This window comes from Gadus morhua, chromosome 11 (assembly GCF_902167405.1).
Source record: "Gadus morhua chromosome 11, gadMor3.0, whole genome shotgun sequence".
In the NCBI taxonomy this organism is placed as follows: Eukaryota; Metazoa; Chordata; class Actinopteri; order Gadiformes; family Gadidae; genus Gadus; species Gadus morhua.
The window spans coordinates 133,632-145,651 of record NC_044058.1 but is presented as its reverse complement, the minus strand read 5'-3'; the positions used below and the strand labels follow the sequence as shown (position 1 = coordinate 145,651).

Genomic DNA, 12,020 nt, shown 5'->3' with positions numbered 1-12,020 from the left:
TATTGGTTTGTGTTCTTTAGTTTATTTGTTTGGGTTAAATCCTATACATACATATATTTTTGTGTTGCGTTTTGTTGACCCATTTGGGGTTAAGCATATCAATATTTTCTTATTATTTCTGATCTATTGCTTTGGGGTTCAACTGATTATTTTCTGTTTAGTTTAACATAGCTGTTGGGTTTGTGTTTGGGGTGTTAAATACGCCTGGCCCCCACCCACAGTTAAATTTCGTTTGTTTCCTTATTACTTGTCTTAAGAATTAGTTGGGTTTCTGTATATTTGTATTTGGGTTTAAATATTTGGTTATGAGTCAGTTCTGTTCCTGTGTGTGGGTGTGAGTGCTGTGTGTGTGTGTGTATGTGTGTGTTTTATTATAGTCCTCTGTTTTAAATGATTGTCGTAACAACCTGAGTGTCTCGCCACAACAGTAGTGTAATTTTTGTGTTTCTTTCTTGTGTTTCCAGGACAGGAGCTGGTGCAGCGGGCGGCAGGCTTGGTTTGTAGTGGTTCTTTTGTGGTTTTGAGTTGATTTAGTCTGACCGCCTCGCTACAGCCTAGCTCTGTGCCTGTTGTATTTATTTCTACTTTGGGGTTTTGACTTGACACTTCAGTGGTTGTTGAGATCCCTGAGCTCTTTTAATTCTGCTTACTGTAAATAAATAAAATTATATCTTTTGTAAGTCCGTCTCTCGCCCTTTATACAAAACGTGCAACGAATCTGTGTGACCTCTGGTTGGCCAAAGTACAGGGCCAAGGTTGTATTTCCTGGGGTGCAATTCCCCAGGTGGCGTTGTCGAGCAACTTTCCCACCCCCTTCTCTCCATTCCGCCACACATACAATACTGATAACAAACGATGTTTATAATGTATTGCGTATATCATTTAATAGAACCACAGTTACCGCATATCATATGTGTGTTAAGTTTTCTTTGCCGAAATTTATTTAAGGACTCTGGAAGAAAACCTTATTCCATGTGTGACTTAGGCCATATTATTTGGCCATAAACTGAGCCATTTGAAGTTTGAAATTCATGTGCATCTGTCTCATCGGAGACTGCAGACGAGCTGTCAAAATTAATTAATAGTGTCTAGACGGTTACTTATAAGACCACAGATTTCCTTTGTTAACGTAACACAGGCGTCCATTTTGTTGGCAATCTCAGCTGTGGTGTTACTGTTACGTAGGATAGGTTCATATTGCTGTCATACGGCGTTGCGCTTTGTTTCAATATCTTGCTGTCATTTTTTGAGGTCTTCTACTGAGCAGAGGGTTATGCTTCTCTTGGCCTTTCTCTGTTAGCTTTCTCTCAGGTGATCTAGACCTGAGAGTGGCGTGTCTGTGGGATTGTCTCTTTCTTCTGTAGCCTTTGATTGCCCTATGCTTGAATCCATACTTATAAGCTGTAGCTATCTTTTACCACAGAGTAATACTTAAGTCAAGCATTTACAGATTATGGACATTCACCTGGATTTTTTTGCATAAAACAGTAACAAAAAAAATGTCATAAATGAGCACTGTAAACATCGATAGCTAAAGAGCTTCACCCTTTTAACCCTTTCATAAACAGACATATCATTAATTATTACTCCATAAACACATGTGGTGTTTTTATAAACACCACTTGTCTTGAAATATATATCAATTTCAGAACTGTTAAGAATTTAAAATTAACTCACTTGTTATTTTGACCTCAAAATGTGATATGTAAGTATACTAAAGCGCTTTAATTACGCTTTAAGCTTGTATGTGTGTGTAAACACTCCCATTTGGCTGTGTGATGCTTAATGTCTCTTTTTCAGCATCCGTAGTTGTACATTTAGTGTGCTGCTCTTTTTAATCTTGCCTGAGCAGAATGTGGGTGCGAGCGGAGTCAGCTGGCTGGTAACAGGTTGGTAGCTGGATCTCAGATGAGGTGGCGTCAGCTTCTCTGTAGGGATGGCAGGTCTTTTGCAGCCATGAAGTTTTCACTGTAACTGCCCTCTTGGAATTACCACACAGGATGCAGAGAGCTTCGACTGGTGTTCGAAGGTGCATTTTAACACCTTCTGACACTGTGAGAACTATGAAAATGGACAGAAATTCAAATGCCATAGTACCAGGTTTCAGTAAATAATACATAGAAATCATGTTCACATTTTTTACTTAAACATTTATTTTTTTAGTAAACTAAAGTAATGAATTTTACATGGAACTACAGTTTTTAAACTGCTGTGAGTTGCAGCTCTTATTCAAATAAAATAATGACAGTTTCTCTCAGTTTTGAATAAATGAACCACTCTTTTTACAATAAATACACCATTAGTCTGCTACTACCTCCTTCTGCCTCCAAGGGCGCTAAGTTTAAGCTCAGCCTGCTAGCATCCCGTCTTCCTCACACACACCTCGCGGTAACAGTCCTTACACGAGAAATACAATGACCCAAAAAACACGAAGCAAACCACAATTAAATAACCTTTTACAAGTTTTAACACAGGATACGACATGTTTGTAAATAGTTCGTTTGCATGTTTTACCAACTCTGTAGCATCGTGAGCATGTGGTTTTTGCCGAGACGGGAGCAGGAAGTCTAACGTCTTCCATAACAGGAAGTAACAAAATAAGAGTGGTGCTCCTCAAATAAAAGTACAAAAAGTAAAGTGGCATAACTTCTAGATGAAACTAACTGCCATTTACAGGCGACCCTACTTCAGGTGATCAACACTGCATTAAGGAAATAAACAACAAAAAGTTACGTCTTGCGGTGTAAGGAAGTCATTAGCAGAGGTATTGTGACAATAGGTGGATTTTACAGGGCTTGGATTATGGCTGGGTTTGTATTTTGACACTCTTTTTTAAGCTGAATTCTTTAATTGCAGGGACTGATCTGAATTATTTTTGTTAACTTAGTTTTAGCATGAAGCAGAATGTTCCAGTCGTATAATTAATTAATTCAATATGTATATAGGGTAAAATATAAATACTAGAAGAGGGGATTGATGCAAGGACATACATGATGTGTTGCTGAGACCATTTGATTGTGAGGCTAAGGGAAGGGAGTTCAGATCCTACACTTTATCTAAATGACAATTTAGAAAAACAGGTGAAGGCCAATTTCATACCACTAGGGGGCACAATAATTGTTATGGACAAACAATTGACAATAAATAACATTGGAACTATGATACCGAATTCCAAACTACCAAATTCACACCAAGTTGAAGAGCTGTCTCTCGCTTGACAGTTTCCACAGGGAAAGACTGGAACCAGACGTAAGGCAGCCACTGATACACCTGGAGATGGGCTTCCACGAACCACTATGATGTTTAACTTAACCCCATCGGAAATATCTGTGCTCAGCCAGGGCAAATGGCCTGCTTCTGTGCATAAAGTTGGCCCCGTAAGTCTGCATCTTTAAACTAGTACACCACCGTGGAAGCACAGACACTGGGTATAGTCCAAATAAAGTGCCTTGCCTAGATATCTAATATATTTTTACCAAAAACACTGTTTTGGGAAAATCACCCTCAGAACATGGCCTAAAAGCAAGTTAATGCAGTTTTCTAAAAAGACATTCTTCTAATTCCACCATAACAGTCTAAAAATCAATCAATGGTATAGTTGCATTTTTTGTTTTTCCTAATCAGTGAAAGTTTGTTAACATTTCGTATTTCCCTCCCGAACTCTGCGGCCTTGGTGACTGAATAGTTTACACCTTTATTTATATCAATACCATTCATGAACAATCATTTTACATTGATTGCCGACACGTTTGGTTAATATCCCTGACCAAACATATTATACACCTTCTTTTTAATTAGACATGAACACGCGCCCTGTATGTTTTCCACAATAATTTTCCCTGCAATCTGGTACTCAAGGGCTCTCCAGTTAATCACATTGCCTGGGGAGAAGTTAAGGTCACCCACGAAGCGCTGGATCTCACAGGGAGAGAGGACAAAGTCCCACATATGGACGTCTGTTGTCATGCCGACGAAGGACTGCTGAGGGTCAAATCCGCCGCCATAGGAATCCTGCTCCTGTAGGGAAGGATGAATACAGAAAAAGAAAGTCAATATCAACAATATCAACTCTCTAATGTATGTAACATCTAAAACATAAAAAAAAGTGTTTCGTACAAGGATGACAGGTAATTGATCGCAATTACCTGTCCTAACATGATCAAAGCGTGTCCCGTTATGGTTCCATGAGAACAGTATCTTCTGGCACTAGGCTTTCCATCGATCCAAATCTGTACCAGGCCATTAGCTCCATCCCAGGACGCACAGACAGACTGCCAGGTGTTCAGCTTGTATTCCTCTCCGAAGAAGCTTATGCCTTTATTCCTGATGTTCATCTCTATCTGATCTGAGGCACTCTCCTTAAAGATCAGGAAGGCATTGGAAAAGGCGGGAGTTGCCAGAGAGAACAGGCCGTGGTTTCTGCTGAGGTTTGTGAAGGACCTTAAGAGAAGCACAACAATGACATCAAATATGATGGATATAATAATGGACATAAAATGAAACATAAAAAATATATATTATATAAAATATATCATTATCTTATCATTCTTCCTCTTCTTCTTCTTATTACTATTAGGGGGCCAAGCAAAGTGCGAGGCACCCAATTGTAATTGCTATTATTATAATTATTATTATTGTTCTACCTGAGACAGAGAGTAATGGCTTTGAATTCTTCTCTTGGTGTGATCAGCTTTACATGGTCCGTTTTAGTCTCCTGTGGAAAGGTGAACATTTTGCCGATGAGATCTGAAAGAAAAGCATAAAATCTCGTTCCAAACTCAAATTTATGTTTGAAAGACTTCTTAAGCAACAGAGTAGCAAGTTAGTTTGGAGTTAATGCACAAGATTTAACCCTCACTTCAATTAGCATTTTTTATTGTACACCGCAAATTCACACACCCGAGGACATCCGATGACTAAGTGTTGAAGAATGTCTGCATGTTGGAATAAGGGAGCTGTAAGGTAAAACGATGAGCCTACCTTCAGGTGCTGCAGCACACACGGTCAGCAGCACCACTGTGAGTAGACGCTTCATCTGGTACAAATTAAACACTAATTAAACTTTTTGGAAATTAAGCATGGTATATGTAATACTATTATGTCCAAGTCAACACTTTGCAAGTAGTTAAAACATTCATCTCTGGAGCCTAAAAGGCATTCAAGTCCCTTTGTTGAATGTGTTGGATATTGTTGTAACGTACCTTGTGTTCTCTGCCAGGGTTTCGGACATTGTGTAAGACGGCAGAGGAAAAGTTGAAGCTTTTATTTTCAGTTCCTGCAACTGCTGAGTTTTTTTTTGTTCAATCACATTTGTCAGCACTTTTGCAGGAATTCTTTCTACTGTTTTTTTTTTTACAATTACAGTTTTAAATCTCAAAATGTTATTTATTTTTAATGACTCTGATCGATTTTTGCTTCATCCATTCTTTTTTAGTAAAAAATAAATAAACACAGAAACAAAAGTTGATCACTGATGCCCATAACCATTGATGTTAGGCCAACATCAAAACATCAACCAAACTAGTTAGCAGCAGTCTTCCGCCCTGGATCAGGGCCTGGGTGTCGAAACAGCCTTGGCTCATTCAGTGCTGACTCAGTTCCCTTTCAACCTCATTTATTGAGGAACTCCTTTATGAAAATAATATGTTTGATCTTTCCAATACTCTTAACTCTTTTGTCCTTTCCTTATCATTTATAATGGTTTTGTGTTACCGTATAATTTTTTTTGCCATAATTTGGTGTCAAGCGTTAATTAGGCAGCATTTTTATCAAGAGAAATTTTAACATTTTAAAAACAATCCCAGTTTTTTTGACAGTAGCCTTAACAGCACAACATTATCAATTCTGCAGACATGAGCTGTGCTGAGCCAGTGTGATGGGGTCTCCTGAACACTCTGATTTTAGCTAAGCTCTAAGACAGGCTGAGGGATAGTTATAGTTCTCCAGCAGGACAGAGAGACCATGAGGGATAAATAAAGAGAGAAATACCACAAGAGAGATAGAGAGAGAGGCACAGACAATGAATGACAGAGACAGCAAAAGTAGAGTGCCTTAAAGTAAGAAAATAAAGATTGTTGAATAATACTATAAGACACAAACATACAATATTGTCAAATGCAATAATGAATATTTAAAGAGTACACAGCAGCGAGGAATGGAAACAAAATCAATTATTTGGGATAATATAGTGTAAGGTTTATTAAAATAGCAGCAAAAAATGAAGAATTCAATCATACATTACGTGGACAACCAAAGGAAGGAAATTTATATCACAGAAGCATGTATTCGCAGTAGGAAGTAAAGTATAACCATGCACATGATGTCCTCATTGATGGATATTTTACATATGTAGAAGGCAAAACAATCCCTCAATCTCCAATCACTGTAGAGTTCAGACCATTTTCAGAAATGAAAAGCGAAATTGCATGGCACTGACAATAATGTGCTCAAGCAAATGTCTTCCACTGCCAACATAAAGAGTTAACAATCTGATGATAGAGTTGTGAGTATGTAGGCAGGAAGTAGTACAATGTGGTTGCAGTTAACTGAAGTTAAGAACAACCACAATGCACAGAGAGGGATGGCCTGTTGTTGACTATGACCTCCTCTGATCGTGATCGGTGGGTTACACAACTGACACTGATGCTGGAGGAATTGCACACAACCCTGTGTGCATGTTTCAGAATGGGTGGCAATCCATGTGTGTGCGCTGGCGTGCATACGTTGTAGGGAGGGCTGTATCTGTGCTCCTCCTATGCCATTAGTGGCTTTGTGCCCTCGCCCTCCGGCCCCGTCCGCTCCCAGCCCTGCCGTATGCGGCCAAGGCTCCGGTCCACACAGGGCAGCACCATCAGCAGCTTGAGGACCAGGACCACGGAAGGCACCACCAGACACAGCATGTAGCCCGGCGGGGTACACCACTTGTAGGTGGAGGGCCTCAGGAACTTGTTCCAGCCATACAGGTAGGTGTGGAGCGTGCAGAGCAACAACGTGAGGTGGCCCAGCTTGGACTAGGAGACAAGAAAGGAGAAGTGTGATGGGAGACATGTGGCAGCATGGACACACACTCCTGTCCCTGCAGATAGCACAGAGCTAATGTCTCTGTAGTGGGGCTAATGCGTGGATGTGTTAGAGTCTGACCTTTGGAGGGAGAGGAGCCAGCAACCTCCTTGCAGGCACGTCAGTCTTACACACACTAGACAATAACTGTAACCGTAAGCATATGTGCAAATATGTGAATGCACACGCCAGGGATGGAAATTAACACCCGCCACACGCCATTTGCGGGTGGATTTGTAAGGTGGCGGGTGAATTGTGTCACTTCACCCGCCACTGTGTCGGGTAATACTTTCCAGTCAGGTCAGATCAAATTTGCATATTTAATACATTCGTCATATGGCGCTGCAGTTCTACAACCATTACTGTCAACATCCGGCCCCCTTCTTCTTCTACGCCCCTTTTGCTGAACTGCGACTGTCAACATCCGGGATAATATACCGGTAACAGGGCTCTCAAGTCTCACGCATTCGGCGTGAGACCATAGCTGTGTTCGAAATCGTTCCCTATCACGGATATAGTGCACTATATAGGGTGCTCGCCATTTTGTAGTGGTGTTCGAATTCTCAGTGGTTAATTTCATGCACTATATAGTGCACTTAAAATACCCCAAATTTGAGTGTACATACGATGTGCCCTACATGTCAATCCTGTATACCACAATGACATGCGGCCGTGTTTTTCCGGAGGCGAAGAAGAAGCTGAATAAGCGCGAAAACAAATACATTTAATGATGGAGTCTCCGGCTGTCGTATAGAAATGTCAACAATTTATTTGTAACATTCAAAATTAATTAAAAAAAACTTGAACAATGAAATGTAACATTCAACATCAATACAACCTCCAGCTTTCAGAGTGCCCGGTTTGTTTACATGATGTGGGCGCATCTGTCTACGTCACACAAATACCCGGCGCATTTACTGACGCAAATGACGTTTAGAAATGTTCAGCGTAGTGTCCGAATTCTCGTTTGTTCGTTCCCTATATAGTGCACTATATCGGGAATAGTGAGTGAGTGTATAGGGAACGATTTCCAACACAGCTCTTATGTCCATGCGTGAGACACAAGCAATTCGGAAGAAGACGATGGGTGTGTCGAATAGACGTCGTCATCGTCTTGCCGTCCCTCCCCGTTCTGTGATTGGTTCCCCATCTCAGGGGAAAATCAGATCCATGGAATCCAGGCTGCCTCGCAGCGCGAAACGAAATCGCGCCCAAGGCAGCATGGCTATAGCCAGGCTATTTCGGAGGCGGGACACGTTCAGAATTCCATTCATAAATGAACAGACGTGAATTGTCTGGCTGGTTCTGGGAGTGTCCATGGTAAGATTTGTGTAACCAACGAGAGAGGTATGATCAGTTAAGCATGACGAAGGAGAAGTGTATGGAAGTAAATCCATACACTTCGTATCTGGATTTGAATTGAACTCCTATTCAGCTTTATTTTTCAATGTTAAAAATTCAAAATCAAATATTCTGCGTTAAAAAATTCAACGTGGGGACGTTGATTACGTTGAAATTCAAATCCAGATAAGTTATTTCGATGCATAATTATTCAGTGCTTAGAATTCGATGGCTTTTTATTTTAAAACTCTGATGGCACAGATTTACTTCCATAGAAGTGACTCAAACATTTTGTGGTTGAGAGGGCGTATCGGTTTCCAGCATATAGGTTTCTACAGGACAAAATCTGCGTGGGGGTGGGGGAATCTAGTGGGGGATATGTTCAACAAAAGAACAAGGAATTGAAAGCTACTTACAATAGGCCTAGGCTACATTAATTTCCCATGATGGCAGCAATGTTCCACTTTCAAGGTTTTTTTTTAGTAGTTCACTAGCGTGCAATAATTTGCAGTGTCAGAATTCTGAGAATTTAGTCAGCATTCAGATTTCTCAGAATTCTCTGACGCTGCAAATTAAAGCGCTACTACTAGCGAACTACTTTCAGCGTGACTGGAGAGAACTTCCTTAAATTAACCTTTAATGCTAGATTTGTTGGAACGCTTTTGTGTGAATTAGTTTGGTTCTCTTTCATGGAAGCCGGAAGTGGGAGATTCCTGGGGCTTGCCCCATGAATTCAACCCTTGCACACGCTCACACGCCATACTTCGTATTTGTCACGCAGAGAAATTACCAGGATAGCGCCCACCAATTTGGGCCGCTATTTAACAGTGTTACAGGTAGGAATCAAATGTGTTTCCCGTACGTAGGGTAACCAGACGTCCTCTTTTGCCCGGACATGCCCTCTTTTTGAGACACTTTTAAAAAATGTTTTGCGGAATTTAAAATCGTCCAGGATTTTATTAAAGCCTCATACATGTTCACATTGAATTTGCGTTGCGTTTCTCTGGGTCGTTCACAAACGAGTTAGGCTACGCCCTCCCCTACTCAGTTCTCTTCTTTTTGCAATGGTGGAAGTGAGTAGGGGGAGTGGTTAAGTAGAGCCTTCAGATTGGACGGTTTGACCTACTCAGCTACTGTCGTGTTTTGTATTTATTTTTTTACCATTATTGTTTTATAGGGACAAACATTAACAAATTTCTCCTACAGGGGATTGATAAAGTTCTATCTAGACTATTGAACAGAAAGAAACACTTCATACTTTACACACATTACCACAGCATTGGCCTAATGCCACAGATATATTTTCAGCATTGGACTGAATGCCACATATATATAATTATGTTTTTGCACGTTTGCAACGTTTAACAGTTCAGGGTATAAAGTTCAAGTATATGCCTCTACTTGTATTGCTTAAGCCAATAGCCTTTTGAGGCAGTGTTTTTTCTGAATATTAGTGTTAAGGGCCAATAATGCTTACTATCATACGTTAGTTACCTGGGGTCTCATTCATAAAACTGTGCGTGGGATCGTTACTAAAAGTGTACGTACGCCCAAAAGCCAAGTTTTGCATGCGCCAAAAAATATTCAGATTTATAAAACCCTGCGTACGCACACCGTACGCAATCTTTGCTCTATAAATCACAGAGTGCCTACAAGTGTGCGCAGCTGAATCAGCTTCACGTTCCGCCATGTACACGCCCATTTTTAACCATAAATGGTCAATGCAAATGACCTCATGAATGCGATCTGCATATAAAGAGACTCAGATGCAAGTGTTATGTCTTGTCGGAAACAATGGCAGAAGTACTGAGAAAAGCCAAAAAGCGAAATTTCACGGAGGTTGAAGTGGAGACACTTGTGGGTGAGATGGAGGCCTGAAAAGTAGGTTTGTTTAAGGGTCACGGGATTGGGATCGCCAACACCAAAAAGCAGAGTGAGTGGCAACATGTTGCTGCAGCAGTGAACTCTGTCAGTAGCACGGAGCGCACAGTCCCAGAATTAAAAAAGATGTGGTCTGACATAAAGGTAGGTAATGTAGCCTACCAATAAATCTTTATGTTCCCTAAAGACCCTCTCCCTCCGAATCCTGCCATTTTCATGGTCCGCCAGAAGTGCCATATGGTGCAGCATTACCACGGCGCTCACCTCTGTATTTATAGGGTTACGGTAATAAGACTGACCGAGAACACCTTGGATAATCAGTTTGTAATCACCCAAGTAAAATGTTCTTGAACATAACCCCTTTTTAATGCCAGATTTGCCATGAAAAGCATCAAGAGTAACGGACAACGATTGTGATGAGGAGTGTGGCTTGGTTTTCCACACTTGGGATTTAATTGACATTTGATTATGTGTTTACAGTGTCACATAAAAATATTATGTTATTGACACATGTTGGACAGATGCTTTATTCCATGTAGTCGCGCCGTCAGTGGACAGTAGGAGTGACGGGATTAAATATAGAGATTTTTTTTTATTTCTATTCTAAGGAGATGTTTCTGGAGTTATAACTGAGAAATAATGCAGTTGACTTAAATTATTCTGATTACATAGATTTAACGCATGATACGGGTTGAAATTGAATTTATGAAGGGCGATGATGAGACATAATCATTCTACTCACTCTACAATTCTTCTGTCTGACTTCAGTTCACCACCACACCATCTGTGTCGCCAATTCTCCTTTTCTTCTAAACCATGCGTACGCATGGGTCAGAGTTTGCTTAGGGCTGCGCACATTCTCCCGTCAAGTTGGTTTTTTATAGATCACAACCTTGGCGTGGAAAGTCACGTACGCCAATTTCAGCCCTGTTTTGTGTGTACGCAACGGTTATAAATGAGACCCCAGGTCTGTGGACACATTTGTATGCAGTCACATGTAAATAACATGCTATGATGGTGTAGCCATGCATGTTGTTTTATTGTTAATATGTCAATTTGTTTTTTATTGAAAATACTTTGTATAGATGAATTATCCCCAAACTTGTCATCGTAACACCTTTGAAATAAACATGACTGAACATGGCAGATACCTGTGTATTGTTTATCATATGCGGTAAGAGTGTAAAGTTTTCAACTCAGTTCCTTGGTAGAACCTACTTACAGTAAAAATCACGTCTGATGTAAAAAAAAAGATGTTTGAAAAACATTTTTCTTATCTATTGTTACTATTATATTGTTTAAAATGTACGCATATATTAAAAATAGTGCTGTCAAGCGATTAAAATATTTAATCGCGATTAAATCACATTAATGCAATAGTTAACTCGCGATTAATCGCGATTAATCACAAATCTTTTTTCTATGCTAAATATCCCTTGATTTCTTTGACCCATTAATTGTTCTCATTTTAATGTTCTTATCAACATGGTGGGGTGCATCGGCTTGCCTTGGGCAAATGTTTTTTTATTGATTACAACATTGGCCTATACTGATCAAAACAGGATACAAAAAAAAAACATAGTGCAATTAAACAAAGAACATACAAACATACTGCCTTGAACATAGCAGTCAGGCTACTGCTTCTTGGTTTTGAGCCTAAAAAAAAATAATTGGTTTGCGTTAACGCCGTTAATAACGCGTTTAACTGACAGCACTAATTAAAAATATATATAGCGTAT

General features: G+C 40.0%; 2 protein-coding genes across 5 annotated transcripts in view; both read right to left on the bottom strand.

Annotated features, from left to right (window-relative positions):
• Positions 1-2,439: 2,439 nt before the first annotated feature.
• On the bottom strand, positions 2,440-5,278 carry LOC115553680 (serum amyloid P-component-like). The gene is made up of 5 exons (XM_030370150.1): positions 5,202-5,278; positions 4,981-5,035; positions 4,644-4,746; positions 4,146-4,440; positions 2,440-4,017 (listed from the first exon to the last, which is right to left on the bottom strand). The coding sequence occupies exons 2-5, from the start codon at positions 5,033-5,035 to the stop codon at positions 3,754-3,756; spliced, it is 717 nt and encodes a 238-aa protein (XP_030226010.1). The 5' UTR covers positions 5,202-5,278; the 3' UTR covers positions 2,440-3,753.
• Positions 5,279-6,170: 892 nt separating this feature from the next.
• Positions 6,171-12,020, bottom strand: part of LOC115553679 (metalloreductase STEAP4) — a 28,343-nt gene continuing 22,493 nt past the window's right edge. For all 4 annotated transcript variants that reach the window (XM_030370145.1, XM_030370143.1, XM_030370142.1 and 1 more), the window contains one exon: positions 6,171-7,010. In XM_030370145.1, the coding sequence (XP_030226005.1) occupies positions 6,938-7,010 (73 nt within the window). In that variant the 3' untranslated portion in view covers positions 6,171-6,937. The remainder of the gene's footprint in view (positions 7,011-12,020) is intronic.